Raw genomic sequence first — 27,545 nt, 5'->3', positions numbered from 1 at the left:
CCCCTTGTAAAGCCTGGGCCGGAGGTCAGCTCAGCATCCCCCTGTCTATTCAGCTGAATGGGGACTTCTGTCTGCAGAAGGCAGGCAGGCAGTTGGCTCCTGTTCCCCAGTTTCACGGTTCTCACTTTCTTAAAAACCCAACCCCGGGATGGAGGTGGGAGGGGGAAGAAAAAAGAAAAAGAAATCAAACATCCAAACCCTTTTGATGCAGTTTCTGCATATTTCTTCTCCTAATCACAATGGGGAGAGGACTGGACTGCTGCCCTAGAGGGGGTGCGGGGAAGGGGAGCTGGGTACCTCTAAGGTTGTAGGAAGTTGAGGGGGGAGTGGGCTACTGGGCAGCCAGCCTACCTCTGGCTGTTCAATACAGGCCCTAAATGCCAAGGAGGGAGGGCATTGTCTAGCCTCCCTGAGGTCCTCCCATGTGGTTTTGGTTGTACTAGCACGTGCCTCCAAAGGGGAGGGGCAGAGCCCCGGACAGATCGAAAGACCTGTTAGGGACGAATGCCCGCTGTGATGCACCGCTCCCCCCGCCCACACACACACATCTACACTGGGAGGCGCTCAGCTCTGCTTCCCAGTACCAGTGGCTGGGCCGGTAGGGGTGGGACGACAGCGAGGGATGGGGCTCCAGTGGCTGGGCCGGTAGGGGTGGGAGAACAGTGAGGGATGGGGCTCCAGTGGCGGGGCTAGTAGGGTTGGGAGGACAGCGAGGGATGGGGCTCCAGGCAACAGGGCACACAAGGCTCTGGTCCCAGACTCTTCTTCCTCCTGTGATGATCACAGAGGCAACTTTGGGTAGAACATCTTGTTTGTGTGTCTGAACTGGTGAAACCTGGTGATTGCTGTCTTGCCTGACCTGGCAGCTGACCCAGTCATCAGCTGCTCTCTATCTCCCTCAACCGTACCCTAAGGGAAATTCCCCCCACTAAGGGGACCCCTGGAGGAGAAGCAGCTAGTGCCAGGGTGAAAGAACTGCATGAGTGAGTCCCAGAGCCCAGGTTCCTGGGTGCACCTGCTTGACACCTTTCCTCAGCCAGGTCAGAATAGATGTTGTAGGGGGCCAAGAAGGCCCACGCTGGGGGCTTGCAGGAGGAAGAGTGTCCACAGTGAGGGGAGGAGCCCTCGGCTTTCCTTCACTGGTGCCGTCTTCAGTTTAGGTGCACACGTGCCTTGAGAAGGCTTAATTCTGGGGGCCCTGGACACAGTCACCCTTTTCCTCCCAGGAGAGTGTCCCTCAGGCCAGCGCCCTGCTGGACCAGGTTCCTGCCTTGCCTTGCCCCCTACCTCTTTGCCTATAAAGCTCCTTTCCCAGAGGCCTGTCCAGAACCACTGCCCCATCCACCTTCTCCTGGTCCTAATGCAGGAATGTGCACATGTACATGGCTCCACTTTTGGCGAAAGCCTACGTCCAGGCTTCGATTGTATATGTGCTGCCAAAGTGAGCACTTGAGGGCTTGGGTTGCATCTGGTGCTGATAACCTGGAGCTTTCCATGCTGGTTCCAGCAGGGGGCTCTCTGAGTGGAGGAGATGGGGTTCCTGAAGGAGAAATGGTTGGGGTAGGGAAGAAATACCTGGGGATGCCAGGCTGGTGTGTGACACTCACCTGAGTAGAGCAGGTGACCAGGCAAATGGTGTCAGCAGGCTCACTCATCCCCCCTTTTCTCCCCACCAGGTTCACTGTGCTCCGTCTCCATTGAGAAGGCACTGCCAGAAGACAGAGGCCTGTACAAATGTGTAGCCAAGAATGCTGCAGGCCAGGTGGAGTGTTCCTGCCAGGTCACCGTGGACGGTAGGTCTCACCCCTTGTCACACACACACATGCATGCTTCCATGGGGAACGCTGTTTCTCAGCCCTCCCTGCCCTCATCCCCGAACAAGGCCACCCCTACCTGAAGACAGGCATTTTGTGGGTGTCAGGTCACAGCGAGGCAGGTACAAGAGCATCAGCAGCTCCACCTGATGGGCCCACGTGGTCCTGCACTCCTGGGCCAGAAGGAGAGGCTGCTGGCCCTCCACACCCAGAGCCTGCAGAGCCAGGCAGCAAGGGGGCAAGGGGCAGCAGGCGGGAGAGAAGACACACCCACAGGAAAGTGACTTCAAAACATTTCCCAGGCAGTCACAACTACTGTGGGCACTGGCAGTCAGGCCCAGGCAGCACAGATTTGGGTCCTGCGCAGAAGAGGGGAGCAGAGTGGGGGCCCGGGCAAGGTGAGTTGCGGGTATTTGGGGGCAGGAGAGGAAACAGCCCCACTGTGGCCTGGGAGGGAGGGGAGGAGTCGGTGGAGAAAGCTCAGGACCATCTAATCTAGTGGAATTCCCCTGCCAGAGGGGCAGGGGTTTGGACTTGACCTTCAGAAACCACACAAGTGTATCTGTGGCTCTCTCCATGTGAGGCATGCAGATTGAGGACCCAGGAGCAGAAGAATCCGGGGTCATTCGGAGAGAGCAAGCATTCCCTTTCCCGGCCCACTCTGGGCTAAGCCAGGGCCTGAGCCCCATCCCAGGATGCACAAGCCAATGCCCTCTCTCCCTCTCTGTATTTTGGTACTTGCCTGGAAATGTCTAAAAAGGTAGTTTTGCAAAACACATTTCTCACCCTTGAAATGCCTGGTTAATAACCATGCACGACATGTCAAAACCCAGTGTCCAAATAAGGCGTCTCAGAGGGCAGCCTTGCTGCTCAGGCTCCACAGGGTGATTGCCTGAGTTCTCCAGGTTCCGGGCTGGCTTTTACTGCTGTTGCACAGGAGACGCCGTCTTTGTTCTCCTTCTGGATTTTATCATCGGATTTCCTGATCACAAAGCTGAGGTCCACTGGGCATAAGGGCAGGGGAAGGAGGGGGCGAGTCTTTGGAAACAACAACTCACACACACTCATAATGACAATTCATGTTAAGTAGCTATAGCCAACAGTCAAGCTGAGATGGCCCAGTGTCTGCTCTGTCTCCTGCAAGTTATGTGAATGTGCTTGTCCCAGGGCTGTGAGACTGCCAGTTTAGAGGTGAAGGTCAGCTCCAGGCTGGGCTTGGGGCAATGTGCAGAGTGGGGTTCCGGGTATAAAGGGGCAGCTGCTGCTGTGGCTTACTCCAGTGTGGGAGTCTCTCCTCACCTTGGCCATCCAGGGTCCTACTCCTTTTGTATCGGTGCTGTCTGAAAACAGATTAGCATTCCTGGGAACTTGACCCCAGGGAGCCTATTTTGGACAGCCCGGCTGTTCCTTGGGGACTCCCGCTGATTCCCACCAATCTGCAAGGAAGCTTGGCTGCTACTGAGACAGACCTGCTGTTGCAGCCGTTGGCCCCTTTAGGTCACATTGCCATGGCAGCCACGCCAGATGCATTCTCCTTATCTGAGAAGTGTCAGCACCTTTCCCAGATTTGTTTGCAAAGTGAAAGTTCTCTTTTCTCCTCTCAGAAACACATTTGAGAGGCTCCCAGGGCCCTGTCTGCAGGGAGCTGGAGGAGTTTGCTACTCTCCCCGCTATCTTGATCTCTCCAAATCCCTGAAGGGCAGGGTGTGGCCCCTGACTGGAAGTCAGTTGCTGGCGCTTTTGGAAGAAGAGCTAGAAACCTTGGTGGGAGGAAAGCCAGCTGAGATATCAGGACTGGCTCTGAGTAGAGTTGGATTTCCAGAGAAGAAAAGGGCAGCCTCTACCTCTCCACTCCCTCCCAAGGTTGTCTGTGAGATGCTCCTGCATGTTGTTTGTGCCTGGCCTCTTGCCACATTGGGCTTTGTTTTTCTATCAGGAGCCACAGCCAGGCCAGCCACAAGGGACCTGAGTTTCCTGCCAGACCCTAGCACCTGGCTGCCTCCTTTTGGCTGGTGCTCCCACCTGACCCCTACCGCCGCAACACTCCAGGCATAACATTCTTGGACATCAGTGGGTCCCAGCATTCTTTAGAAATCAGAGGCAAAGCATGGGTTGAGGCACATTTACAAATATATGCATGGGTTGAGGCACATTTACAAAGAAGGAGAGAGAGGGAGAAAGAACCGTAATTACTCAGCAGTATTATGAATCAAAGTGCAATGAAGATGTTCCTGTCTTAGGGCATATTCCACACCCCAGCTATTGTGTGGGCTCCTCCCATCTTGTTTCACCTCCAGGTGCCAGCCCTGGAGGTGGGACTCATCCTGTATCTCTCCCAGGGAGGCAGTGAAGTACCTCTCCACTGGGTGTGCCTGAGGTCCACAGTTGATGCTGGGCTCTCCCTTCTCAACTGAGGGAGTGGCTCTTTCCCCTGAAAGTCACCCGTGATCATTCAGCCTGTGCCCACACCATTCAGACCATGCATCTGCAGCCAGCATGGTACTAAGTGTAGAGACTTCATGCAAATGAGTCCTGCGGGGCTGTGGCTATTCCATGCTGACCAGAAAACAGTTGCCCCTTAGAGTGAAGAGGAGGGAGATGTCCTTGATCATACAAGCAAGTCTGGCTATTCCAAACATGACTCTTGAGGCTTTTTCTAAGAAAAGGCATAACCCGTGCCCTTCCCTCCAAACTCAGCAGAAGATGAATGGTAGTTGTGTTACACAGAGGAGAGCAGAAGTTTCTAAAGGATAAGGACTTGCCAGAGAACCCAGAGAAACACTGAATCTTCAGTGCCAACAAGGCCAGACTGTCCCACCGTTCTGCCCTCTCCAATTGGTATTTGTACCCTGTGCTGCTGTGGACAGGGTGTCCTCTGTGAGCAGCCCTAGGCTCAGCAGGGGTTGGTAGCCTCCGCAGGTCACAGGGTTTATAATAGGGCCAGCATAGGAACCACACCCTTCGTGAGGAATTACAACATGAATCACCTGGCAGGACTCAGGTGTGCCGGATTCCAAGCCCACACCTTCCTGCAATCTGCTACAGCCAACTCAGCCCCAAAGGAAACATGAGGAAACAGAATCCTCCTTGGGCCAGAATCCCAAAACGGGCATTCAAAGGCACCTGGGTCGCCCTCACTGGCCCATCCAGCAGTGCCCAGCTTAGACCTCCCCTCTCAGCTCCACTGACCAAGGGTCCCAACCTTTGCCACCCAAGAGATGAGGCTTCCTGACCAGGGAGGGCCACAAGTATGTATGTAGGAGAGGGACCCAGCAGCCACCCATGCCGTCATTCATTCATTTATTCATTCATTCAATATATGCACACCCCAGTCTTAGCCAGGTGCTGTTGTAGGAATGGGCTGGTGTTGAAAATAATGATCAACAGGAGAAAAACCTCTGCTCTCAAGCCTTGGAGAGGTAATGGTGCAGATAACAGATACTTCAGAGTCTTCAGTAATCTCACCTGAGGAGTGAGGGGCCCCAGGTAGTGGGACAGGGAATGCTGTGGTTGCTGAGGCCTCTGGAGGAAAGCCTATTTGAGCCGAAACCTAAAGGAATAAAGGAAGAGGTGGCAGTGAGTGCACACGTCTGAGCTGATATCTAAGAGTGTGAATGTAGCCCAGCTAGTGGGGGCACTGAGCCAGGGTGCAGATGAGGTCAAGGGCTGCAAGACCATACATATTCAAAGTGTGGTGGGACCACTGTCGATACTTGGATAGGTTCCCTTGGGTGTATGTGATGACCACACCTGGGGATGGGTAAAGGAAGAGTGGAGACCACTGGGAACCATTACTGTGGCAGCCCAGGCAAGGGTCAAGGCAGAATGGACACGACAGGAGTGCTAATATTGGGTGTGTTCTGGTGGAGAGCTGATAGGACTGGATGATGAGTTGACTGTGGGAAGAGAGAACAGGAAGTGAGAGGAGATGCTTGGTCTTTGTATGGGTTGAAGATCAGTGGAAGCAATATCCTCTGAAACCAGAAGGCAAGAGTTGAGCGAGTTCTCTGTGGGTGCATAGCTTAAGGTGCTCCTAGTGGGCCTGGATACATAGGTAAGAGCCTGGACCTGAGAAGGGAGGTCACAGCTGGCAGCAGGAAGTGGTGAGCCACCCACATGTTAGAGGAGTGGAGCGAGGTCCCTGGTGGATGTGGAAGGAGGTGGCATGAAAGAAGGAGGCAGAGTCCAATGTTGAGAGAGAGGAGCAGGACGGGGATCTGCGAAGGACCCGGGGAAGGATTCCAGGGGGTTAGGGGAGGATGGCAAGAACTTCAAGAAGATAAGAATCAAGGGCGATGTGTCAGAGGCTATAGCAAGTTGCACCTGGGCATTGGCTACAGGATTTGGCACCAGGAGGTCACCGCTGACCCTGACGCTATGGTTTTGAGGGCAATGTTAGTGCTAGCTGAGGGCCAGTTGAGCATATTGAGTCATCTGCTCAGGGTCTCCCTCTAATCAGCTGGGAAGGAATCTGCCCAGGTTGAGACTCCTGACCCCTGGAAACCACTGCCATCACCACTGTCGCCACCAGGAAGTCTGGCAGTCCCTGGCTGAGTGTCACCCATCTCTCTTTCATGGCCTGATACCCAGGAGAGTACATGTGGCCCATCCTGGTGCCGTGTTCCTGAGCTCACACTCATTTTCAGTCATCATGGGCAGCTGGCGAGTGGTAGGTTGAGTGGAACTCCTATCTGTGCAGATAGTGTGGTTCAACCTACCACAACATTTAGTGCAGCCCTGAGCCAAGTGTGTGCCCCAAGTGAGTGCCCAGCAAGTGTCAGCTACTGTTGTGCAGTTCACCCTCTCTTTCCCCTGAGGGTTTCGTGACCCCAGGCTTCCTCGTGAGGAAGAACAAGTTCTGAAAAGTCCAGGAACCCTGGCCAAGGACTCACAGCCACCCAACAGCAGTGCCAGATGGGAGCTCAAGTCTTCTGATGAGAAGTCTGTGTTATCAGGCTAGCAGAGAGAGAAAGAGATGAAGGGAGGGAGGAAGGGGCAGAGAGGAGGACTGGGTTGTCTGAGGGAGAGGCTAGAGCCTAGCCCATCTCCCTGGCTCCCTCCTGGGGAGTCCCCAGAAACTTCCCAAGACCTCCCCAGGGTCCAAGCTCCAGGAACCAACCTCTTGGGGGAGACAGAGGAGAAGAATGCTGCCCCTAGGCGAGGCATGCTCTAAGTTCAGGAGTAGAGAGGGGTGAGGCACTACCCATATAAGGATATGTTCTCTCTCAGCTGAGGCCCCCCCACATCCCCACACCTCTGTCCATTTCCCTCCCCCACACCTCTTTGCGGGGCATAACCAGGTCAGCCTGAGACTCCAGCCCCTGCCTCAGGCAGGGAATGAGGGGGGATGTGTGCTCAGATCTAGAAATGGAGTTCCATTTCATCACAAAATGATTAAAATAGACAGAAAATACAAGCTGCTCTTAAATTTTATTACTATTATTTTTATCCCCCGGGACAGCCATGTAAGCACAAGGCTGGTTTTGATTAGCACACGGTCCTTCCAGCCCATTCCTCCCTCTGGTTCTCACAGCAGCTCACATTGCTGGCCAGACCTCACAGTGGTTGCGTGCACGAGAAACACCCCCCACTGCCACCTTCCCGCTGCAGGCACTGGGGTGGGAGAGACCAGGGCCTCCCTCCCTGGGGCTCCAGCCACTTTCCTGCTGGCCTACTTGGAAAAGCTAAGACACAGGAGGTAATGACTACAAGGTTGTGTACCCCCATAACCACCCACCAGCCTCATACCCCAGTGCCACTGTAGGAGTCTTTCTGGAAGTGGAGAAGCCCCCAACCAATGGATGCTTGAGTTGTCACCTTGTGCCTCAGGGCACAATGGTGTCAAGAAGGTCAGATCCATGTTTGTGGCCCTGACATGAACATGGACAGAGACCCAGGACAACGCCTATGATATGCCCAAATTCCCCAGGTTGCCTAAAGCAATCCTAAGTTACTGCTCACCTCTGCCAGACCCCAGCAAAGCCCTGTGGGGAGAGAAAACAATCCCCTCCCTTCACTGCCTTTCTCTCAGGAATCCAGGAAAACAGTACTCAGCTTCTGCTAACCTGGGCCTCAATGTGCCTCTGAATTTCAAAAAGCAGAACAGCCTGCTTCTCCCAGCATACCCTCCTGGTATGCCCTGGCACTCAGTTGGAGATAGAGGGCTGGAGCTGGAGCAGGCAGAGCTGTGTGCCCTCCTTTGAGAAGAGATCCCAACCAACACATTTCTGCCAGTCCCTTTCTGGAAATTGTCCTTAGTGACTGTCAAAAGTGCTAACACTGAAGGAAGGGAAGAAAAGGAAAGCCTGGAACAAGGAAGATTTAGTCTGGCCCTGTGTCCCTGGTGCAAGGCACCCTGTCTCCCCAAATGCCAAAGGGGAAGCCCTGCCAGGCTCTCCTGGCTCTTGGAGGCCCCCTCCAATGTATCCCCCAAACCTGTGTTTACATTTGTGCGTGCGCGCACACACACAGAACTGGAGGAGACTCCCACTGGCCATGTGTTAGAGCCATTTGTGCACCTTCTGGATGATCTTGCTGCTCAGATCCCAACCCAAGCCAGTTAAACCACGGTCAAGGATGCTAGTGAGATACCTGCGTACAGATACTTGTAATGCAGCCAAGGCTAAGAACCACTGGGCTGATGGGTAGGTACAGAGAGCTTGCCTGTGACTGAGGATGACCATGGTCCACCTCCATGTCCACATGGCAGCTGTAGAGGTAGGGATCCCAACACACATACCCCAGCTCAGCCTCTGGGGTGCCTTTGCTCCTGCCAAGATGGAAATTAGTAAGGAAATCAGCAGGCACCCCAGGGCTGCTTGACAGTCTCTCACAGCTTCATGTCCCCCCTAAACCCTGTCCGCACTGCTGGGCCTGCTGAAAGACCCTTGTCATTGTTGCTATGAGGGCACATCTAGGGTAGGGACACCCTCTTACTGCTGATCCTGCACAGGACCCATTTAATGGAGACTAGGCAGGCATTGAGTGAGCAAGGAGGCCCGGCTCATGTTTAGGCCTCAGTCAAGGACTTCCCACAAGCAGAGCAAGGAAGGGATCCACATGCCATGTGAAAGGAGAAACAATTGTGGACACCCCTGACCACTCCACTCTGGGCTCTCTGGACCCAGGAGCCTCTCCTAGTCTCTGGAGCCCAGGCCTGGCAAGATCAGCCAGGGCTGCCCTATAGTGGCAGCTGGACAGCAAAGGGGCCCAGGCTTCTCTAGCCAAGCCACAGGAATGTGGCCAAAACCTTGGCTGGAAAGTCCCACTGCCTCCTCCTTCCCTGTGAGCTTCCTCTCCTGGGGGGTGGGGATGGGGGGCACAGGAAAGGGATGGACAGGGAGGGAGTGCAAGGGGGGTGATGGGTGGGGGGGTGATTTCCCCAACGCTGAAACCCCCAGAAGTGCTTTCAGTGGGGGAATGACACCCACTGAGTCTGCCCCTTTGCTGAATTTCTGGATAGAGGAGGAGAGGTTTCTTGCAAGTCCTGAGGGGAGTCAGCTAGGGGCCCAGTGAGGGCTTTTGCTACCCAAGCAGGACTGTTGAGTGACTGTTCCTTGCTGCGCAGCCAGGGACAGTATCCCATAGTGCCATGCATGCTTTGCATTAATGTGGAGTAGGGTATGCACCTGCCCAATGTGGTGCAGGTAAGGGAATGTTTTAGGGGTTTGCAGTTTCCCTGGGTCTTCTTTGCTTGGGGTGAGGAATGGGGTGGTGGCAGGAATCTCTAAAATGAGTGAGGAATGAGGCCTGGGAGGCCCTGAGAAATCAGAGGTGGTAAGCCCTCCAGCTCAGCACCCAAGGCAGGTCTGCAGGCCCTCTGTCTACAGCAGGATAGTCCTCATTCTAGGCAGAGTGAATTTGGGGGGAGAATCCAGGCCATGTGCCCCAATGGAGAAGCATGTGCAGAGGCGGGCAGAGGGAGACAGTTTTGCCCGGGACATTGCTGTGGGGGAACTTCCCGGGAGAGCCTGCCCATCCATCTTGCTGGGCGCCTGTACTCTCTCCACCTGATTTATCAGGCCCAGCATAGCAGGCACTCCTTCTTTGGTGCTTTCCTGGAGGAAGGTGGCCATGGCCTGATGCAGGCACCACAAGGGGGTGAAGGGGTAGGGTTGGAAGGCTAGGCAGAGGGAAGGGGCCCATAACCATGATTGTAGGGAGGGGGATTTTGCATGGACACCTCTGAACTGATGTCCCTGTCACCTCTTTTTGTTCCAGATGCCCCAGCCAGCGAGAATGCCAAGGCCCCGGAGATGAAATCCCGGAGGCCCAAGAGCTCCCTTCCCCCCGTGCTAGGAACAGAGAGTGAGTATGGGCTCCGTTCCTCTTCACCTCACAGCAGCAGGGCCAGGCTGCCCCAGAGCCCAGCCTCCTGAGCACCTGTTCACTTCTCATCTGCACTCTGCAAGAGCTTCCATAGGCACTGCCAGGAAAAGCTTACAGTCCTTGAAGATTTATTTCTTTGAAAGTCAGAGCTAGAAAAAGAGAAATTTTCCATCCATTGGTTCACTCCCTCAAATGGCTGAATTGACCAGGACTGGGCCAGGTTGAAGCCAGGAGTTTCATCCTGGTCTTCCATGTGGATACAGGGAGGCAAGGAATTGGATCATCTCTGGTGTCCTCTCAGGCACATTAGCAGGGAGCTGGACAGGAAGGGATGCTGGCACTCCTGTCCCATGGGGGAGCTTTCTAAGCTGTGGCTCTGATCCTTTTTTGCTCTAGTTTGAGATATCCAGTGGTCCCAGTGCCTACAAAAGCCCGTACAAATGACCCCTCTCACACATTTGTATGCTGGGCACCCCTGTCACATAGGTGCACACAGTATGCACCCGAGTTGCACAGCAAGTATCCTTGCTCTGCCCCCAACTCCTTTACTCAGCTACCTGATAATCAAGCCACACAGTGCATGGGCCTTCCCCCAAATTCCTTCTGATGTGCCTTAGCCATGATACCTACCTCTATGGGTCACCTTGTTGGTAAGATCCCACTGAAAACCCACCCAACCTCAAGTTCTTTCCCACTTCTGTTTCAAGTAACCATTCTCTCCCAGGAGCTCCCCCTTCATGGGCTGTCCCCTCCCCCAGGTCAGGGCATGTGTGCCTCACCCTCCCGCCTCCACCATAGATTCCCTAAACGGCCTGGATTCACTGAAACACCTCACATGGTGTAAATGGCCAGTAGCTGCCTCTCTCTTTGTGGATGTCCTCCACCCAGCATCCACCTGTACCTGTGGCAAAGAGATCATAAGAGCTTAGAAAACCAGGAGGGAAGATGAACTTTGAGGTCAGAGACAGTGTTTCAACTCATTGCATTAACATGCTCATCTTCATACCAAATATAATTTGCATACTTACAATGTAGCATATATTACAGTGTGTGTGTGTGTGTGTGTGTGTGTGTGTGTGTGTGTGTGTGTGTGTTTTAATGGAAGAAAGAACCTGGAATGGATCCTCAGCAACTGTAATGCAGCCATCTCTCCCACATGCATACCTGTTTTGTTCAGGGAACTCTTCCCTGAAGGCTTAGGTTTTCAGGAAAATGTAGTTGCGTGGGCCTCTCCAGCGCCCTCTGTTGTAAAGCAGGCAACAGGCAGTTACTTCCGGGGGCCATCTGAGGACCAGAATGGAGCCTGATGAGTTCAAACGCAGCTTCTCTGTCTAGTATGTGGCAGTGTGTGGTGGCTTTGTAATGTTTCTTTTTTTCTGCTCTTTTAAAGCAACCTACTTCTCTTCATAGTGATGAACCAAGGGTTGCCTGCAGGCCGGCAGAGAGATACTTGGCTTTTAGCCTGTGGCAGCAGCCTGACCAAGATACCCATTCCTTGTGATGGCTAACCCACCTGACCAGTGCTAGATGTCCACTCAGGGGACACTGACCAAGTTGTCGGAAAGCATCTAGGTAGCTATGAGAGAAGTCTAGTGAGAGCAGGCTCCCAGTCTCTCTGAGCAAAACCATGAGGGTGGGGAAACAGGAGCAGAGCAGACACAAGTTGGAAACCCTAAATAGACTACATCCCAAGAGCAAGGGGCATGGAAAATCCTAATCCAGTTGCCATCCTTAGACTCTGGTGCTGTGGCTCCTGGCCCCAGCTGCTGTGAGATCCATGGTGGAGCTCTGAGCTCATGCTGCCCAGCTAATTCACTCCCTCAGAGCCTTGGGGTAGGAGCCAGGCTTCTGCCTTTGTTTACATCCCAGGTGATGCCAGTGCTGGCCAAGACTGAAACCCAGCTGTGATGGGGGGTGCCCATGCTGTCGGTCTTGGTCAGCGGAAGTGGGGGCAGAGGGGGAGCATGGGGTATTGCTCTTGACCACATCCTTGGAGAGCAGAACACACTGCGGTATGAAAGCTGGAAGCCGAGTATGTGTGTATGGGAGGCTAGGTCAGCGTTAATCAGATGGGCAGGGCTGGTGTACATGTACACACACACACACACACACACAGGACCAGCTCCTGGAGACCATGCTCAACTATTGAGTGGGGATCTGCTGTGTTGCACTGAGAACTTCTGTGCTGGACTTAGAAAATCACCCCCACACCCCAGCACAGGGATGTGCATCTGCAAACACCATCCCTGGTCCTCCACATGCCTCTGCAGGCCCGTGCATCCAACCTCCAGACCCCCAAACCTGTTAGCTCTGGGCACAGCCAATGTTAACAGACAGGACTGATTGCCCCTCTATTGGCCTACACACCTGTACTCTCATCCTTCAGAAACCTCCCTGAGTGCCTGAGAGACACCTCAGGGAACTTTATTCTTGGAGTCTCCTGAGATGACTGCCCTGAGATGGGAAATGGAGGCAGTGACTTTGATGCTTGCATCACTGCCCCGTTATTTTCTCCTTTTTGAGGGTAGTTGGTGTTATTTACTAGCTCCATAAATTATATAAACTCATGCATGCCTTCTTAAATATTTTAAACAGAACAGAAATGCACAAAGTACCATATGAGCATCCTTCACCTCCAGTTCCACTCACTCCCTCTCAAATATACTCAGGGTCCCTCTTTTCAGCTATATACAGTTATATAAATATATAAACACCCTCATCCCCCACCAGAAATGGGATTATGCCAGCTGCAATAGGGCATCACTGGCCAGCCCTGCTCGGCTCTGACTGTACCAGGGGTGGGCTGTGTGTGTGTGTGTGTGTGTGTGTGTGTGTGTGTGTGCGCGCGCACACGCGTGCACGTGCATTTCTGCCCAGGGCCAGGAAGCTCCTAATCTAAGGAGGAAATCCCTCTTTGCGAGTTTCTTGTCTCGCATATGTGGAAGCCTCCCCTGTCCCAGCTGGGACAGCTATCCTGCGGGCACGTGTGTGGAATATGGAAGAGAATAGCTCCAATCCATGGGGCTTGAGAGCCCCACCCACCTCAGCCCAGCAGTACCAGGCAGCCTGAGGGGAAGACCCAGGTCATGGGATGGGAGAGAAGTGACAGAAGTACAAGGGAACTGCCAGGCACCCACCACTGATACACGAGGCAGCTTGAACCATCACCCCAGGATAAGCTGGGAGCTTGAACCAGCATTGTAAGGGTACCTGACCCCCATAAGCTGCTGCTGGAACCACACCTGTGCAGCAGATGTAACCCCCAGGTGTTCTGCATGAGTCCCCCTCATTTCCATCGAGTCTCACTGCACTGTGAGATGGTTGTTCCCATCCCGTAGGAGAGTGGAGCTGAGCCATAGAGAGGTAAACTGACCCTCCTCTCAGGGTGTCGCACAACTGCTCAGGGTGATTCCAGCCCAGACCTGTGTTCTGCCACAACATGTGCCCCTCTCCATAGTCCTGGGACTGTCCTTGGTCCCAATGGCATAAGGCTGGGCACAGCTCCCCCTGGCCTGTAGCAGCAAGTTGGAGGAAGCAGGGGAAGGCGGGTAGGGCTGCTGGGAGGGAGAGGGTGGTGGCTAGTAGACTTCCTGGATCCTGAGACCAGTCAAACTATTGGCTGTTATGTCTCAATGAGAATTTTTGGTAAACAACTATTTTGACAAATATTTCCAATGTTCAGAAAAGTTGCAAGAATAGGATAAGGAGCTCTTGTTGTATACTCTTGAACTCATCAGTTGTTCACATTCTGGTCTGTTGTCATCTTCTGTGCATATGGGGGTACTTCATAAGGTTTGTTGAAAAAAAATGGAGTGAAGATACCCATATTCTAATGCAAAAAATATTGTGACATCCACACTTAGTGTTTTTCAGAATACGTATTTTCCATGAATTTGAAGATTTCCCTATTATTCTTTTATGTAGATAGATAGCAGTTTAAACCAAACTGAAGAATATCTAGCTGACTGGATTTTCCTGCTTCTTACGAACATGACCATCATGGAATTATGAGGTTGGAATTTGACATTGAAACAATGCTATTATTTAATCCACAGTTCACATTCAAATTTTTTTTGTCAGTTGTCCCCATAATATCCTGTTTGTGGCTACCTTTTCCTCCTCTTGATGGAAACTGAACACACCACACTTCCAAAACACTTTATGTATGCCTTCAGCCGAGAACAGGTTCTCCCCTACCTTGAGAGACAGAGCCAAAGACAGGTGCACAGGCTTAGGGAGGAAGGGCCCATGGCTGCCCCAGTGGAGCAGAGGGTTGTGTGAGGAGGCAAGGACACCCATGGTGGATCTTTTGGGACCAGTTTACTAGGCTAAGTCCAAGAGCAGTGCTTAGGAATGGGATATAAGAACAAAGTTCCTGGGCTAGAAAGGAGACAGGGTCTTGAATGGGTGGCCTTGGGCCAAGTCTTCCATCCCTGTGAACTGCCTTATTTTTCTCTCCAAGGGGGAAGGGGTCCCTTGGCCAATCCCAGGCCTTTCCCAGCTGTGACAGCAGGCTACTGGCTAGAAAACTTTGGAGTAACACAGTTCAAACAAGGCATGTGTCATCTGGATGGAGAAGCCCAAGACTACAGCAAGCATAGTTGAGGTGACACAGCAGCAGACTCATCCTGGCAGGAGGAGACCTTTAGCATAAGGGCCAGCTTTAAGGTGTTCTGGCTGGAGGGGGGATTCCAGATGTCGAGCGGCATTTTGGGGAGTGAGGGACAGATCCATGGGCTTAAGAAAGGGCTCAGAAAAATAAAAAACAGAGGGACCCTACTGGTTGGATGACAACTCGGGGACTGCTCCTGTCCGTGAGGAGAGAGGCTGCAGATCTGTTGGAAAGAGATCAGTGAGCATACCCAGGGGCTCTCGTGATTAGAGGAGTGGCTGGCCCCTGAGCGTGTTTATGTTGTATGCTTCTAATTGACTCATGAGCTTCCATATTAGAAGGGCTCTGCATTCTGTGCCTTGAGAGTGTAGAGTGTCCTTGGAGTGTTTCCTTCTTGGCCTTGGTCACTCTATACCATCTGATCCCCATGGTGGGTCACTGTGAATAGTTAGGCTCTGACACTTGTGCATCTGCTTCTGTGTGTGTGTGAGTGTGTGTACGTGCACTTTGTGGTAGCTACCTGCTGAGCTACTACCACCTTGAATTCCCTTTTGTACTCTCCCAGTGTCCTTGAGCCATTGAAGGGCAAGATAGGCCCTCCACAGGAACCACCTGGAGGGCATCTCCTCGATCCTGCAGGCACCACTGGGCAGCTTCCTTCACAAACATCCTCACAGTATCCTGACAGCCTCTCCTGTGACGGAGGTGGATAGGAAACTTACCCAGAGAGATTACTGCTAGGAAAACAAGTCATGTTTCTCCCTGCACCCCCATCCCAGTCTGAAAGGATGAAGGAGGCCTGTGTGTGCGCAACAGGGGAGAGAAGCAAGTCACCAGGATCTTGAACATGCCCCAGCACAGGGCAAGCAGATCTAGCCTTGCATCTCTGGGCTCTCCTCACCCTGCCAGCCATCACAGCCCTGTGGCGAGTATAACCCCCTCACCCACCACCACCACCACTGCGGTTTTACACCAGCCCATGTCCCTTTTGGGAACCTTTGGCAGAAAGCTAATACTGGCTTTGGGGAATTGTGAAGGATTTGATGTTGTCTATTTTCAGCTGCTGTCCAAAAAGGGAAATGTCCCCCAGAGAGGCTGAGATCCAGAGAACCTGCCTGTACCCAAGGCTGCTAACTCTGGCTCCCTGCTTCTCCTCTCTGACCTTCTTCACTCCTGGGAGGTGGTGTGTGTGTGTGTGTGTGTGTGTGTGTGTACACACGTACAAGGGAAAGAGCAGGACTCAGTTACCCTACCTTTAGTCCAAGTAACTCAATGAGACACTCAATTGAGTAACTCAAGTAACTCATGGAAGGAAGGCTCCTGAGACCTGAATGAGGTTAGGGCTTAGGCAGGCTGGGGCAGAAGCTGCAGATGGGTCACCCAGCCCTGCCTGGCCCCAGCTTCCCCAGCTGGCTTCCAAATGCAGAGGTTAAGCCCAGGGTACTTGCCAGGCAGCTTCACTTCTAGATTCAATTGCCTGTCTAGACTCAGCACTTAATAGTTTTCACCCAGGAGCTATCAGAGTTAAGACTTCTTTTCAATAAAATGTGTGCAAGGATTCACCTGCTCCCCTGGAATTGATGCCTGAAGCACTATCAGGGTCCATGGGGCGGGAGTGGAGTGTTACCTGGGCATTCATTCTCCTTCGAACAGGGACCCTGAGCAGTTCTGCTTGTGCCCTTCATTGTACTTATCAAACACTCATTCCAGGTTAGATGTGTGGCCCTGGAGCTGTGGAAGCTTGCCCAGTGGGCTGCATGTGTGCCAGGGATAGGTTTCTGCCATGGCAGGGCCTGGTGCAGGGTGCGATGAGCCAAGTGCAGCAGTTGTGTTACACGAGAGACCTGCCCGAAGAAAGGGCGAGTCAACTTAGAGATGGTGCCCAGGATATGCAGGAAGAGCTGAAGGCTGAAAGTGTAGTCAAAGGTTGGTGTTGCAGAGATGGGAAGACACCCAGCCTAGCATGTTGGCTTCAAGACAGCACAGAGACCAGCAGCTGTACCTGTAAGCCTAGGATCTGATTTGTTAAGAGGCTTCCAGATATCTGAAATACACACTGCAGTTTGAGAACCAAGAAGGAACAGTGAGAGGAGGGTGGGGATGAATGGCAGGCACACATCAGGCAGGCCCTGTAGGGTCCTGAGTAGCAGTGGCAAGCCACTGAGGAGGTTCCAAGAGCAGGATGGCATCGGATTTGCATCTGAAAGAAATCACTTGGGTCACAGGATGACAGGTGTGTTAACATAGTACTGAGGAACCCTAGGTCTAGGAAGTGGCAGGATGAGAAGGAAGGTAGGATAGAATCATGAGCAGGTGACTTACATGGGGCAGGGAGGGAGCTGGAGAGGTGATGGAGACAAGAAACAGCTTGAGGGAGAATGTTGTAGGATTTGGACATTCAGGGATGCTGTGTGTGTGTGTGTGCGCGCACGCACATGCATGCGAGTGTGTGCGTGTGTGTGCATGCGAGTGTGTGCGTGTGCACTTGGCATGGCCCAGGGAGGTGATAGACAGGTGACTGGATGGTTGGGTGGACTCCAGGGAAAACACAGGTAGAAGAGAAGGCCCAACTCCAAGGGCAACAGGGTTTGAGGAGCCGGGCTGTATGGGCTGCTTGTGCTGTCCAGAGCTGACCCCTCAAGGAAAGTGGAGGTGCCTGTCCTCCTTTTCTGGTCATTAGTCCTGTGGCCATCATAGAATTTGCAGAGAAGGCTGGGTTTCTTTCCCCTTCTAGGAAACTCTGCTTGGTATATGAGGTGAGGGATGTTGGAGAATGGGGGGAGAGGATAGGAGTGAAAAAGGGACAGAGCCAGAGGAGAGGAAACTCAGGCTGGGCATCTGGGCCAGTAAGAGTGTTTCTCTGCTGAGGGCTGGAGTCAGGGAGAAGGGTGTACTAGGGACCCAGTAGAGGTGTAGTATAGGTGTGAAGTGGAACAGAAAGGACAAACTTGTCCCAGAGGGTGGAATTGTGCCCTAGCAGTGTGTTGCGGTGAAGTGGCCGAGGCTGGTGCACAAACAGGCCCTCCAGGCTCTGTGCTCTGCTCTCTTTACAAGTATAGCCGAACTCTTTACAGCACGCTTTATTTACTCTTCTCCTTCCTTCAAACAAGGACACTGAAACTCTAAGAGGTTAGATTGCATGCTTGAAGCCACAGCTTAACAAGTGCCAAGGCGCATGATTCAAGCAAGCTGTAGCTGTACTCCAGGGCCTGGGGCATCGCTGCCAAGGACCACCCCTGCGAAAGGATTCCAAGGTCTGGGTCTGGGGACGGAGCAGAGTGTAGCTGGAGGGGAAACGAAAGGGAAGGAAGCAGACTTCCTCCCACAGCAGCATGGGCTTTGGGTCCCCTTCCAGCTCACCCACACCTGGTTTTATGAGCCTGGCACATCACCTGACTTTTATGACACTCTGACTCCTTTCTCATAAAATGGGAACACCATGAGGTGTGTTGCTTACATTTGGTTGGGATTAGAACCAAGTGAGAAAAGAGGAAATGACATCATGGAGTGGAGCCCCAGCTACTGAGCCCAGCTTCCTGTAAGAACGTAGTTGTTGTTGTTGTTTTCTAATTTGAGAGACAGAGCCCCCATCTGCTGAGTCACTCCCTGAGTGCTCACAACAGCCCAGGAAAGGCTGTGGCCAAAGCCAAGACCAGGGAACCAAAGCAGGATAGTAAGAACCCAATTGCTCAAGACGTCTCCACTGGCTCCCAGGAGCTGTAAACAGGAAGCTGTAATCAGGAGCCAGAGGCAGGAACTCCAGTCTGGGCAGATAGGCATCCTCCCTGCCCCCAAAACACAACTGATGGATTACAGCAGATGGTCACAGAAAATATGTATAGAATAAGATAGAGAACAGCGTTAGGATTCAAAATTATTTTCACTGATAGGAACCAAACCAGTTTCATATGCCACCCAATTTGAAATAGCAGTAGCTCCATTTTTATAGGAGAAACAACCAAATATTGACCTGAAGTGCTGTTTAAATATAATATTGAAAGATGGATCTTAGAGAAGTTCTTATATTCACATAGATTCATCCACAACCAGCGTATGGGGCAGGACATGTGTGCTGTGCCGCTGCCCCTACCACAAACTCTTAACTTACCATCCAGGAGCTGTCAGCCTCTGTTGCCCACCTACTCCCTGTCATAGTCTATCCATACTGCATTCATAAGCTGGGGCTGCCGAAACTGCACACCACAGACTGGGTATTCCCTCATGGTTTCCTCCCCCTGTTTGTAGATGGGTGACATCTCAGTCTCCCCTTTGAGTGTGTGCGTCTAGCTGTCTCCCCAGCATGGGGGCTGAAGTTCCAGCATCTGATTTTGGCGGGACACAGATCAGCAGGAACAGCGCTCCACACAGCTTCCCATGATGGTCTGTCTCCTCCCCTCCCTTGAGGGCATTTCCCTTGCCAGTAGGCCCAGAGCTAAGTGGGCCAGGGTTTGTGGGCTGTCCCTGATAGCCTATATATCCCACTCTGCTCCTGTCTCTCCTATGGGCTGTGACTTCCCTGCTGGCCCCTCCTAGGGTCTGTGGGTTCCCCTTTGCTGAATGCTGGCCTTCTGCCTTCCATCTCTTTCTCAGCTCAGACCTTTCACCTCCAGCATTCTGACTGATTTCCACCCCCTGTTTGCTTGAGAAGCTTCTGACCCCTCCAGCTCTGCATGTGGGGCCTCTCACACTTGGGGCTTCCAGAGCCCTGCCTTCTTTTTCCTATTCCTCCTCCCAGGGTCCCCCAGCTCCCCATGAATTGCCTGGGGTCACACACTGGTCCCTTCTCATTGCATTCATCCCCCCCCTGCGTCCCCCCCCCCCCCCGCCTAAAGAAGCAACCAATCCAGCCCATGGTTGCCGTTAGAATCACATGGTAGCCTCTCTCCAGAATTCTGACCTAAGCTTCTCCCCTGCACATAAATTCCCATCTCTCAGCCCCCAAGTTCACTTGTCCAAACCAGACTGCATATGAGCATCTCCATCATGTGACTAAGCGAGACATCCTCAACAACCCCTGGGCCTCCCTTGCTTGGAGCCCCTGCCAATCTTTTGTGTTTTCTCTGCCTCTCATTTGTGTCTTCCCTTCGTTATGAAGCTAGGTCAGTGCCTGTCAAGGGCCCTAGCAACAGCTTGCTCATTGGATATCCTTGTCCTCTGGGAACTGGCAAGATCTGTCAGGGTGGATGGCTGGGGTCTTCCTGTTCACTGAAGACAAAGGCCTAGCTTGGGGACTGGACCCTGGATACCAGCATCAGCCGGTGAAACGTTGTGTGGTTCTGTGTCTGAAGAGTGTGATAACAACGGTGACCACTCACTCAATGATGTCACCCCAGAGCACTTGAGATGTGGCTAGTTCAAGAGAGGAAGTGGGTTTTTGTTTTCTTTGTATTGTTTTCTTTATACAGTTTCTTTCCTCACCACTGTCACCCCCTCCTAAGTATTGCTCTAACTCCTATCTGCTTCCAACCCGAGGCTCCTGTGGTTTCTCTGGTCTGCAGGTCCTTCCACAGCCTCCCTTGGCCTGTTCCCCATCTCCTCTGCCCACTGGTCCCCATTCTCCATTATGTCAACAACCACATGTTGACTGCTGGAGAATATAGCCTCGTTCTTCTCACTTCATATCCATGTACATAAAGTCTTCATGAAGTTCATAGAAAATTCATGTTATGAAAAACTATGCACAGATTTCCATATTTTGTCAATTGTACTTTCCACAAACTTTTTGAAGTTCACTGGTACTTAAAATTATTTTTTTAAAAAAGCAAGCATGGTCTCAAAACCAGTTTGATGGTCAAAACAGGAAATTCATGTTGACGCAATTCTGTCACCTAATTTGTGGTTCTTACGCAAAGTCTGCTAATTGTGCTCCATGATAAAAGAAAAAAAAACCTTCTCAGGGACCATGCATCTTGACTTCTTAGGCCTTGAATATAAGCCTTCACTTCTCTCTCTCTCTCTCTCTCTTTTTAATATTTATTTTATTTTGAAATACAGAGAGACAGACACAGATCTTCCTTCCATTGACCCATTCCTCGGTTGGCCACAATGGCCAGAGCTGAACTGATCCAAAGCAGGAGCCAGGAGCTTCTTCTGTGTCTCCCTCGTGGGTGCAGGGGTGTAAGAACTTGAGCCATCCCCAGCTGCTTTCCCAGACTGTAAGCAGGGAGCTGGATCAGAAGTGGAGCAGCTGAGATATGAACCATGCCCATGTGGGATACTGGCACTACAGGAGGAGACGGTCTATGGTACCACAATGCCGGCCCCTCTCTCTGGTTTTTCCAAACACTTTTTACTCTGAATGCAACGACCCTGTAATAGTAACCACAAGAAATATTAGGAATTTGTCTTTAGTTTGTTTTTGTTCATTTGAAAGGCAGTGTGATAGAGAAAGGCAGGTCTTCTACCTGTTAGTTAACTTCCCAAAACCCCACAACAGCCAAGACCAGGCCAGGAAGCAGGAACTTCCTCCTAGTCTTTCATATGAGTGGCAGAGGCCCAAGTACTGCAGGCATCCCCTGCTGCCTCCCAGGATGCGCAGGAAGATGGATAGGAAGCAGAGGCAGGACTCCCATCTCAGGCACTCCAACATGGAACGCAGGCATCCCAAGTGACTGCCTGACTGCTGCACCACAGTACCTGCCCCACTTTATCCGTTACATTTCTTTGGTTTTCTGTCAGTGACTACTTCCATAGTGTTCTTCTTTGTAGTTTACTAGTCTATAGTAGATCTTCAGCAGATGTTTGGAAAGGAAGAGTAGGTGAACAAGGTAGTGAGTCAATGTGAACATGGGAGAAACAGGTCCTATCCTGGGCTGGGAACCCAGAGCTTTGGGCTCTCAGGGAATCCTCTTGTTACTTAATCCCAGGGATATTCAGCCAATCGGTAGCACTGGGCATTATAGGAGAGCATAAATGATTCTTCGCCAAGCCAGTAACGTGCTGTGGTCCTGGAGCAGCTGCCAATCAGCTGCTTGCCTGGCACCTGCAGAGGTGAAGGGAGGGTGGCAGGGAAAGGTTGTCCCAGCAGGGTAAGGACCATGGAAGTGCTGTGGGCGGTGGCTCTATCTGTATGGACTGTCAGAGAGCACTCATTGCAAAAGGGGATGCTTCTTGGTTTTCCTGTTGCTACGTAGAATTTTCCTCTGTTCATCTTCATCCATGCTGCGATACAGGTCTGTGAGTCATGACAGATTCATGAGAAGGTCCTTGACAAAGTTCATGGAAAATGGACTTTTAAACTACACTTATTTTGAGGCACAGATATTTTGAAGTCCATTTCTTTCCCGAAGGTTTCTGGGAAAGGGGGCTGGGCATTCAGCACAGCAGGTGAGACCCTCCCACATCTTATGTCAGAGTGCCTGGATTCAAGTGTTCATCCCAGCCTCCTGCTGACCACTGGTGACAGCAGATGGATGGGCCCAGTGATTGACTCCCTGCCACCCAGATGGGAGGAACCTAACTGGGACTCAGTACCCCCTTCTGGCTTCAGCCTGGCCCAACCTTCGCTGTAAAAAGCATGTGGGAACTAACCCAGTGAATGGGAGATCTCTGTCTCTCTGCCTTTCAAATAAAATGAATAATTTTGAAGTACATGCAAAAATGCACATTTTAAAACAGTGCACAAATTTCCAAAGCTTTTATACAATAAGCATATCCTTCAAGTCCATTTTGCATGAACTTTTTAAATTCCCCTTAGATAATCATGTAACTAACACCAGGACATGATTCCATCACTTCACAACATTGCCCTGTGTCCCTCTATGATCAGTGCCTAGCCCACCCACCCCCAGAAACCACTGGTGTGTTCTCTTTCCCAGTCGTTGCACCTTCTCTAAAACATAGAAAAGGAATCCTCACACACAAAGTTTGAGGTCTGTTAGAACAGAAAGGTTAAATCATCCGTGATTGTCAGGGCTGTGGATGCCAATAGTTCATCATTGGTGAAAAGTGTTTTATGGCATCTGTCTATGCCATAGTTCGTCCATTTGCCACTTGATGGACATTGAGCACCTTCAAACTCTTTGGCAGTTCTAAGTAAAGCCACTGTTATCATTTGCATACAAGTGTTTGCACACCTGCATATTTCCAATGCCCTTGGATCAATGGGACCAGCAACCTTGGTGCAAACACCCTCGGAGAGAAACACTGACAAAATAAGCAATGCAGCAATAAATGGGGTCCTCCTTCTTCCTTCCTACCCCACTTCCTTCAAAGTTATTTTGTTCGTGCACCACACTATCATTTTGCCAGCTCAATGCATTGGTGCTGCCAATGCCATTTGGATCATTTTTCTTATTTGATTTGAAGGAAGTGGGGTAGGAAGGAAGATGGAGGACCCCATTTATTGCTGCATTGCTTTCGTCAGCCAACAGACACCGAGGAAAATGAAAGCCACTTTGACCCAAGGGAAGCCTGAGACTGTTGGATCCCCAACCAAAGCTAATTTTAGTTGATTTATCTGACATAATTTCCTTTCTGAGTTTCCTGAAAGTTAGAATTGGCAGTCTGAAAGCTCCTATACTCTTTGGGAGTATAGGAGCTTAAGCAGTTATAAGAAATCTTATCTCAGGTTCCAGGGACTCTCTCCCGCAAAAGACCCTTGAGCTCTGATACTCCTCACTCAGTGGCAAGGTTGTGTGGATGACAGGGCAAGGGGATGCCTGGAAAGACAAGCTTAAGTGAGGGCTCCCAGATGGATGGGGTGAAATGGGGCAGGGCAGAGGGCAAGACCAGGTCCTCCCCATGACTGGGGAAGCTTTATGGGAAGCCAGGACCAACAAGAAGTAACTCAGGACATTTTGTGTTGCAGGTGATGCCACTGTGAAAAAGAAACCCACTCCCAAGACGCCACCGAAGGCAGGTAATTGGTCATCACAGTGTTGAGGGCGAGGGGGTTGGTTTTACCCTGCTGCACTCACCTCCTGGACGTGCCAGTCCTTGGAAAATGGACCTCTATGTTTTTCCGGAGCCAGTATCTGTTGGCCTGGTCCCTCATACTACCCCTGCCTTGTCTTCTAGTCCCTTTCCCTCTATGTGAACAGCAGCTTCCCCAACCCCTGCTGGGATCTTCTGCCATGCCCTCTGTCCTCCCTCTGTCCCTCCTGCTCTTTTGTGCCCCGCTCTGCCTGGCATCCTTCTGTGGAGACCAGAAAAGAGGCCAAAGGCAGAGAACTGGAGATAGCCAGCTAGCCAGCCAGGGACACCTGGAGCAGGTGAGGGCTGCTCCACTGGGCAATGGCTTAGCAGGTTCAGAAACCAAGGACAACCTGCTACATGCAGAATCAGGCCATGGAGAGTGTGCAGGCTCCATCTGAAGAAGCAGGAGGGGAGATAACCCAGCGAACTCCTGAGCTCAGGTGCCCCAGTCCCACATTGTAGGCAGTGAGAGCCAACAGAGCAAGGTACTAGGGGCATTGGAAAAAGCAAGAATGTCCAGCCTCCCTCCCCCTCCCCTGACTCCTTACTGTTTCCCTCCCCCTCCTCACTGTCTCCCTCTCCTCTCCCCACTGTCTCCCCTCACTCCCTCTCTCCCTTATTCTCACTCCCACCCCCAAGTCCTTGCTCTTTCCCCCACCCTTCTCTCCCTTCCTCCCCTTTGCTTGCCTCCTTCCAACTTCTCACTCCCTGCCTCCCCTGTCTCTTTCAGCCATGCCTCCTCAGATCCTGCAGTTCCCTGAGGACCAGAAGGTGCGCGCAGGGGAGCGTGTGGAGCTCTTTGGGAAGGTGGCAGGCACCCAGCCCCTCACCTGCACCTGGATGAAGTTCCGCAAACAGGTCAGTAGGAGGATGGGTCCAGGCTAAGCCAGAGAGATGTGATAGAAGGGGCATCGTCTGAGTCCTCTTAGGAATGGAAGAGACCTCTGCCTGCCCAGCAGCCTCGAGTCCCTAATGATCCTAAGGATCATCTGACCCTTCTAGTCAGCCCTGTGTTAGAGACAATTGAAGCTACCTCTGGTCCCCTCTTTCACTCTGGCCTCATGCTGGACTCCTGCTCAGGGTCAGGGAAGTCAAACCGGTGCCCTCAGGTGACCCTGGGCTCTCTGTGATCCTGTGTTGGCTCACAGAGGGCTTCCCATCCGTAGTGACTGCTCAGACTCCACATGCCAGAGTAAATCAAAATGAATCTGAATATTTGGAAGAGTTATTACATGCTAGGTAGGAATCTAGCAGGTTGATCCTGGAATCTAGTATAGTTTATAATCATTCTGCCATGGAGACATGTTTAAGAATCCAAACAACCAGGATGTGGGGAGCCCAGCCATGGCTGCAACCCCATGCTGGTAGCATGCATCCACATGGGCAATCAACAGAGAGCCAATGCTGGGCAGGAGGTGTGGCTTTATTCTGAGTCCTCTGTGGTTTTCCCTTCCAAGCTGCTCACATCTCCTTGTTGAAAGGATGAGCAGCCAGTGCCAGGGAGGAAAGTAGAGGTGGTCTCAAAAGATAGATAAGGCAAGAGGGCCTCTGACATCATCCCAGTATGCATCTGCCTTGATCCACATCTGGGCTACATGATCTGAAACGAAATGCAATCACATTCCTTTTCAGGGGACTTTAGCTGAGTCCCCACTATATCCATCAGAACTTTCTGGATAGAGCATTCTATACCTGTGTTGTCCCATATGGCATCTGCTGATCTATGGCTGTGTGGAGCTCATGAAATGTGGCCAATGCAACTGAGGACTGGACTTATACATTTTATTTAATTAAAATTGTTGGTACAACTTTGTTAAGATCTGACTCACTACAGTACATACTTTGAAAGTATACGGTTCAATGAGTTGTAGTACATTTGCAAGGTCATGCAAGTTATTGCCATCCTCAAATTGCACCCCAGAAAGAAAATTCAAGACTCATTAGTAGCCGCTCCCCTTCTGGCCCTAAAGATTCCTGGTCTACCATTTGCTGCCTATAGAGACACTTCACATGTATGGGGTGATACAATGTGCCGTGTTGTGTGTTTAGCTTTCCCCCTGCCCTTAGTGTAATGCTTCAGGACTCCTCTGAGCATGTGGTAGTACCGATCAACACGGCCTTCTGTTTTTGTGGGGTGGGTAATATTCCATTGTCTGGGGGAACCACTTTGTACTGACGGACTGATGGACACTTATGTTGTTTTCACTTCATTGAAATTTAAATAGTCACATTGGCTAGTGACTGGTACCTCAGGCAGCCCAGAAGAGGTCAGAGCACACCCGAGTGGGCTTGCCAAGTGTGCTCAGATGTGCCCTCCTGTTATCCCATCTCAGAGCAATGGAAGGGGGTCAGGACACCCAGGAGCTCATTTCTGGGAGCAGAAAGCACCAAGAGGGTCCATCCCCCTGCATATCTCAGGGCTGGGCCCTCACAGGGAAGTGCAGCCCCAGATGCAGCGGAGAAGCGGCAGAGGATACAAAGCTCCCCAGCTTGTCCAGCTTTGTTGCCCAGGGAGCAGGCTGTGGAGAGGAGCCTGCTCCCTTCCATGGCCTGAATTCCATCTCCTGTTCCCCCTGCCCTCAGATCCAGGACAGCGAGCACATCAAGGTGGAGAACAGTGAGGCTGGCAGCAAGCTCACCATCCTGGCTGCACGCCAGGAGCATTGCGGCTGCTACACACTGGTAGTGGAGAACAAGCTGGGCAGCAGGCAAGCCCAGGTGAACCTCACTGTCGTGGGTGAGTACTGGACCCCACTGGGGGCTGGGAACCTAGGGCGAGGAGGGCAGTGAGCCTCAGGTGGATGTATGAGTATTCCAGATGGGATGTGTGAGTGTCAGGTGGATGTGTGAGTCTCTAGCAGTCTCTATGAGGCTCAGGAAGGTTCATGAGCCTCAGACTCTCATCACCTTCAGCGCCTTTTTCTGTGCATTTCTATTCTCCCAACCTTTTGTGCCCCCTTCACTCCGCACCATTGCTGTCCTTCAAGCTCATTATGGTCTGAAGATTCTGCACTGCCAGTGCTACACACGCATGCATGCGCGCGTGCACACACACACACACACACACACACACACACACTTACTTTCCTCTTTCTCAACGCCCCACACACACCGGTTCTCTTTCTGTGTAATCATTGGAGACTGTCCCACTCCATACCCTCTGCTGCTGGTACCTTTAGCCCCTTCTCTTACCTCCCTCCCCCTACCCCACCCCCTTTGCAAATCCTCGCCTTGGATCAGTGCTGCCTGTTCACTTCACCGCTCCTTGCCAGATCCCAGGGGCACTGCAGAAGGACCAGGGTCAGCTTAGCTGCCAGGACTGGTCTCTGAAATCTCTTCCTTTGTGTCTGCTCAGTGCTATGCCCTGAGGTCTCCCAGCCTGCAATCTTGACCTTTAGCTTCTCTGAGAAATGAGACATCAGACATAAACTTCCTCAGCTTCTTGGCCTCACACCTCCAGGGTCTGTCTCTGTCCCCAGCATGATTCCTCCTTCGGGCCATGCAGATGGCCCACCTTTGTCTCTCTCACACACACACATGCACACACCAGCAGGGTCTGTTGCCTCCTCCTGTTCTTCTGGCTCCCAGGCTTGGGGCGCCCACCTTCTCTCTTCTCATCCCCCTCTCCTCTGTTGGCTCCTCCCTGAAACCTACTGATGTTATCTCTTAGCCCTGCTGTGCAAGTTGATGCCACACCTGCAATATTTTGTCTTGCTTCAGCCCTCCCTCCTTCTTCTCAAGCCCTCTCTCTGACCAACCCTCCTGACAAGGAAATCCTTCTATTTTAACAACACATCTTAGCTCCCTGAGGCCATGTTCTCACACCTATTAGTTGGCCAGGACACCTCCTCACCCTAGCTCAACTCTCTTTTCCT

At 51.9% G+C, this 27,545-nt stretch overlaps 1 protein-coding gene across 5 annotated transcripts in view; it reads left to right on the top strand.

Annotated features, from left to right (window-relative positions):
• The window catches only part of MYLK (myosin light chain kinase), a 104,140-nt gene that overhangs the window by 32,507 nt on the left and 44,088 nt on the right, over window positions 1-27,545 (top strand). For all 5 annotated transcript variants that reach the window (XM_041002643.1, XM_041002644.1, XM_041002642.1 and 2 more), the window contains 5 exons: window positions 1,677-1,793; window positions 10,035-10,121; window positions 23,564-23,614; window positions 24,401-24,528; window positions 26,254-26,407. In XM_041002643.1, the coding sequence (XP_040858577.1) occupies window positions 1,677-1,793; window positions 10,035-10,121; window positions 23,564-23,614; window positions 24,401-24,528; window positions 26,254-26,407 (537 nt within the window). The remainder of the gene's footprint in view (window positions 1-1,676; window positions 1,794-10,034; window positions 10,122-23,563; window positions 23,615-24,400; window positions 24,529-26,253; window positions 26,408-27,545) is intronic.

The sequence above is a fragment of the Ochotona curzoniae genome, unplaced genomic scaffold, assembly GCF_017591425.1.
Source record: "Ochotona curzoniae isolate NIBS_2020 unplaced genomic scaffold, NIBS_Ocur_1.0 scaffold_2587, whole genome shotgun sequence".
In the NCBI taxonomy this organism is placed as follows: domain Eukaryota; kingdom Metazoa; phylum Chordata; class Mammalia; order Lagomorpha; family Ochotonidae; genus Ochotona; species Ochotona curzoniae.
The sequence above is the reverse complement of the archived record's forward strand: the minus strand, read 5'-3'. Positions and strand labels throughout refer to the sequence as shown.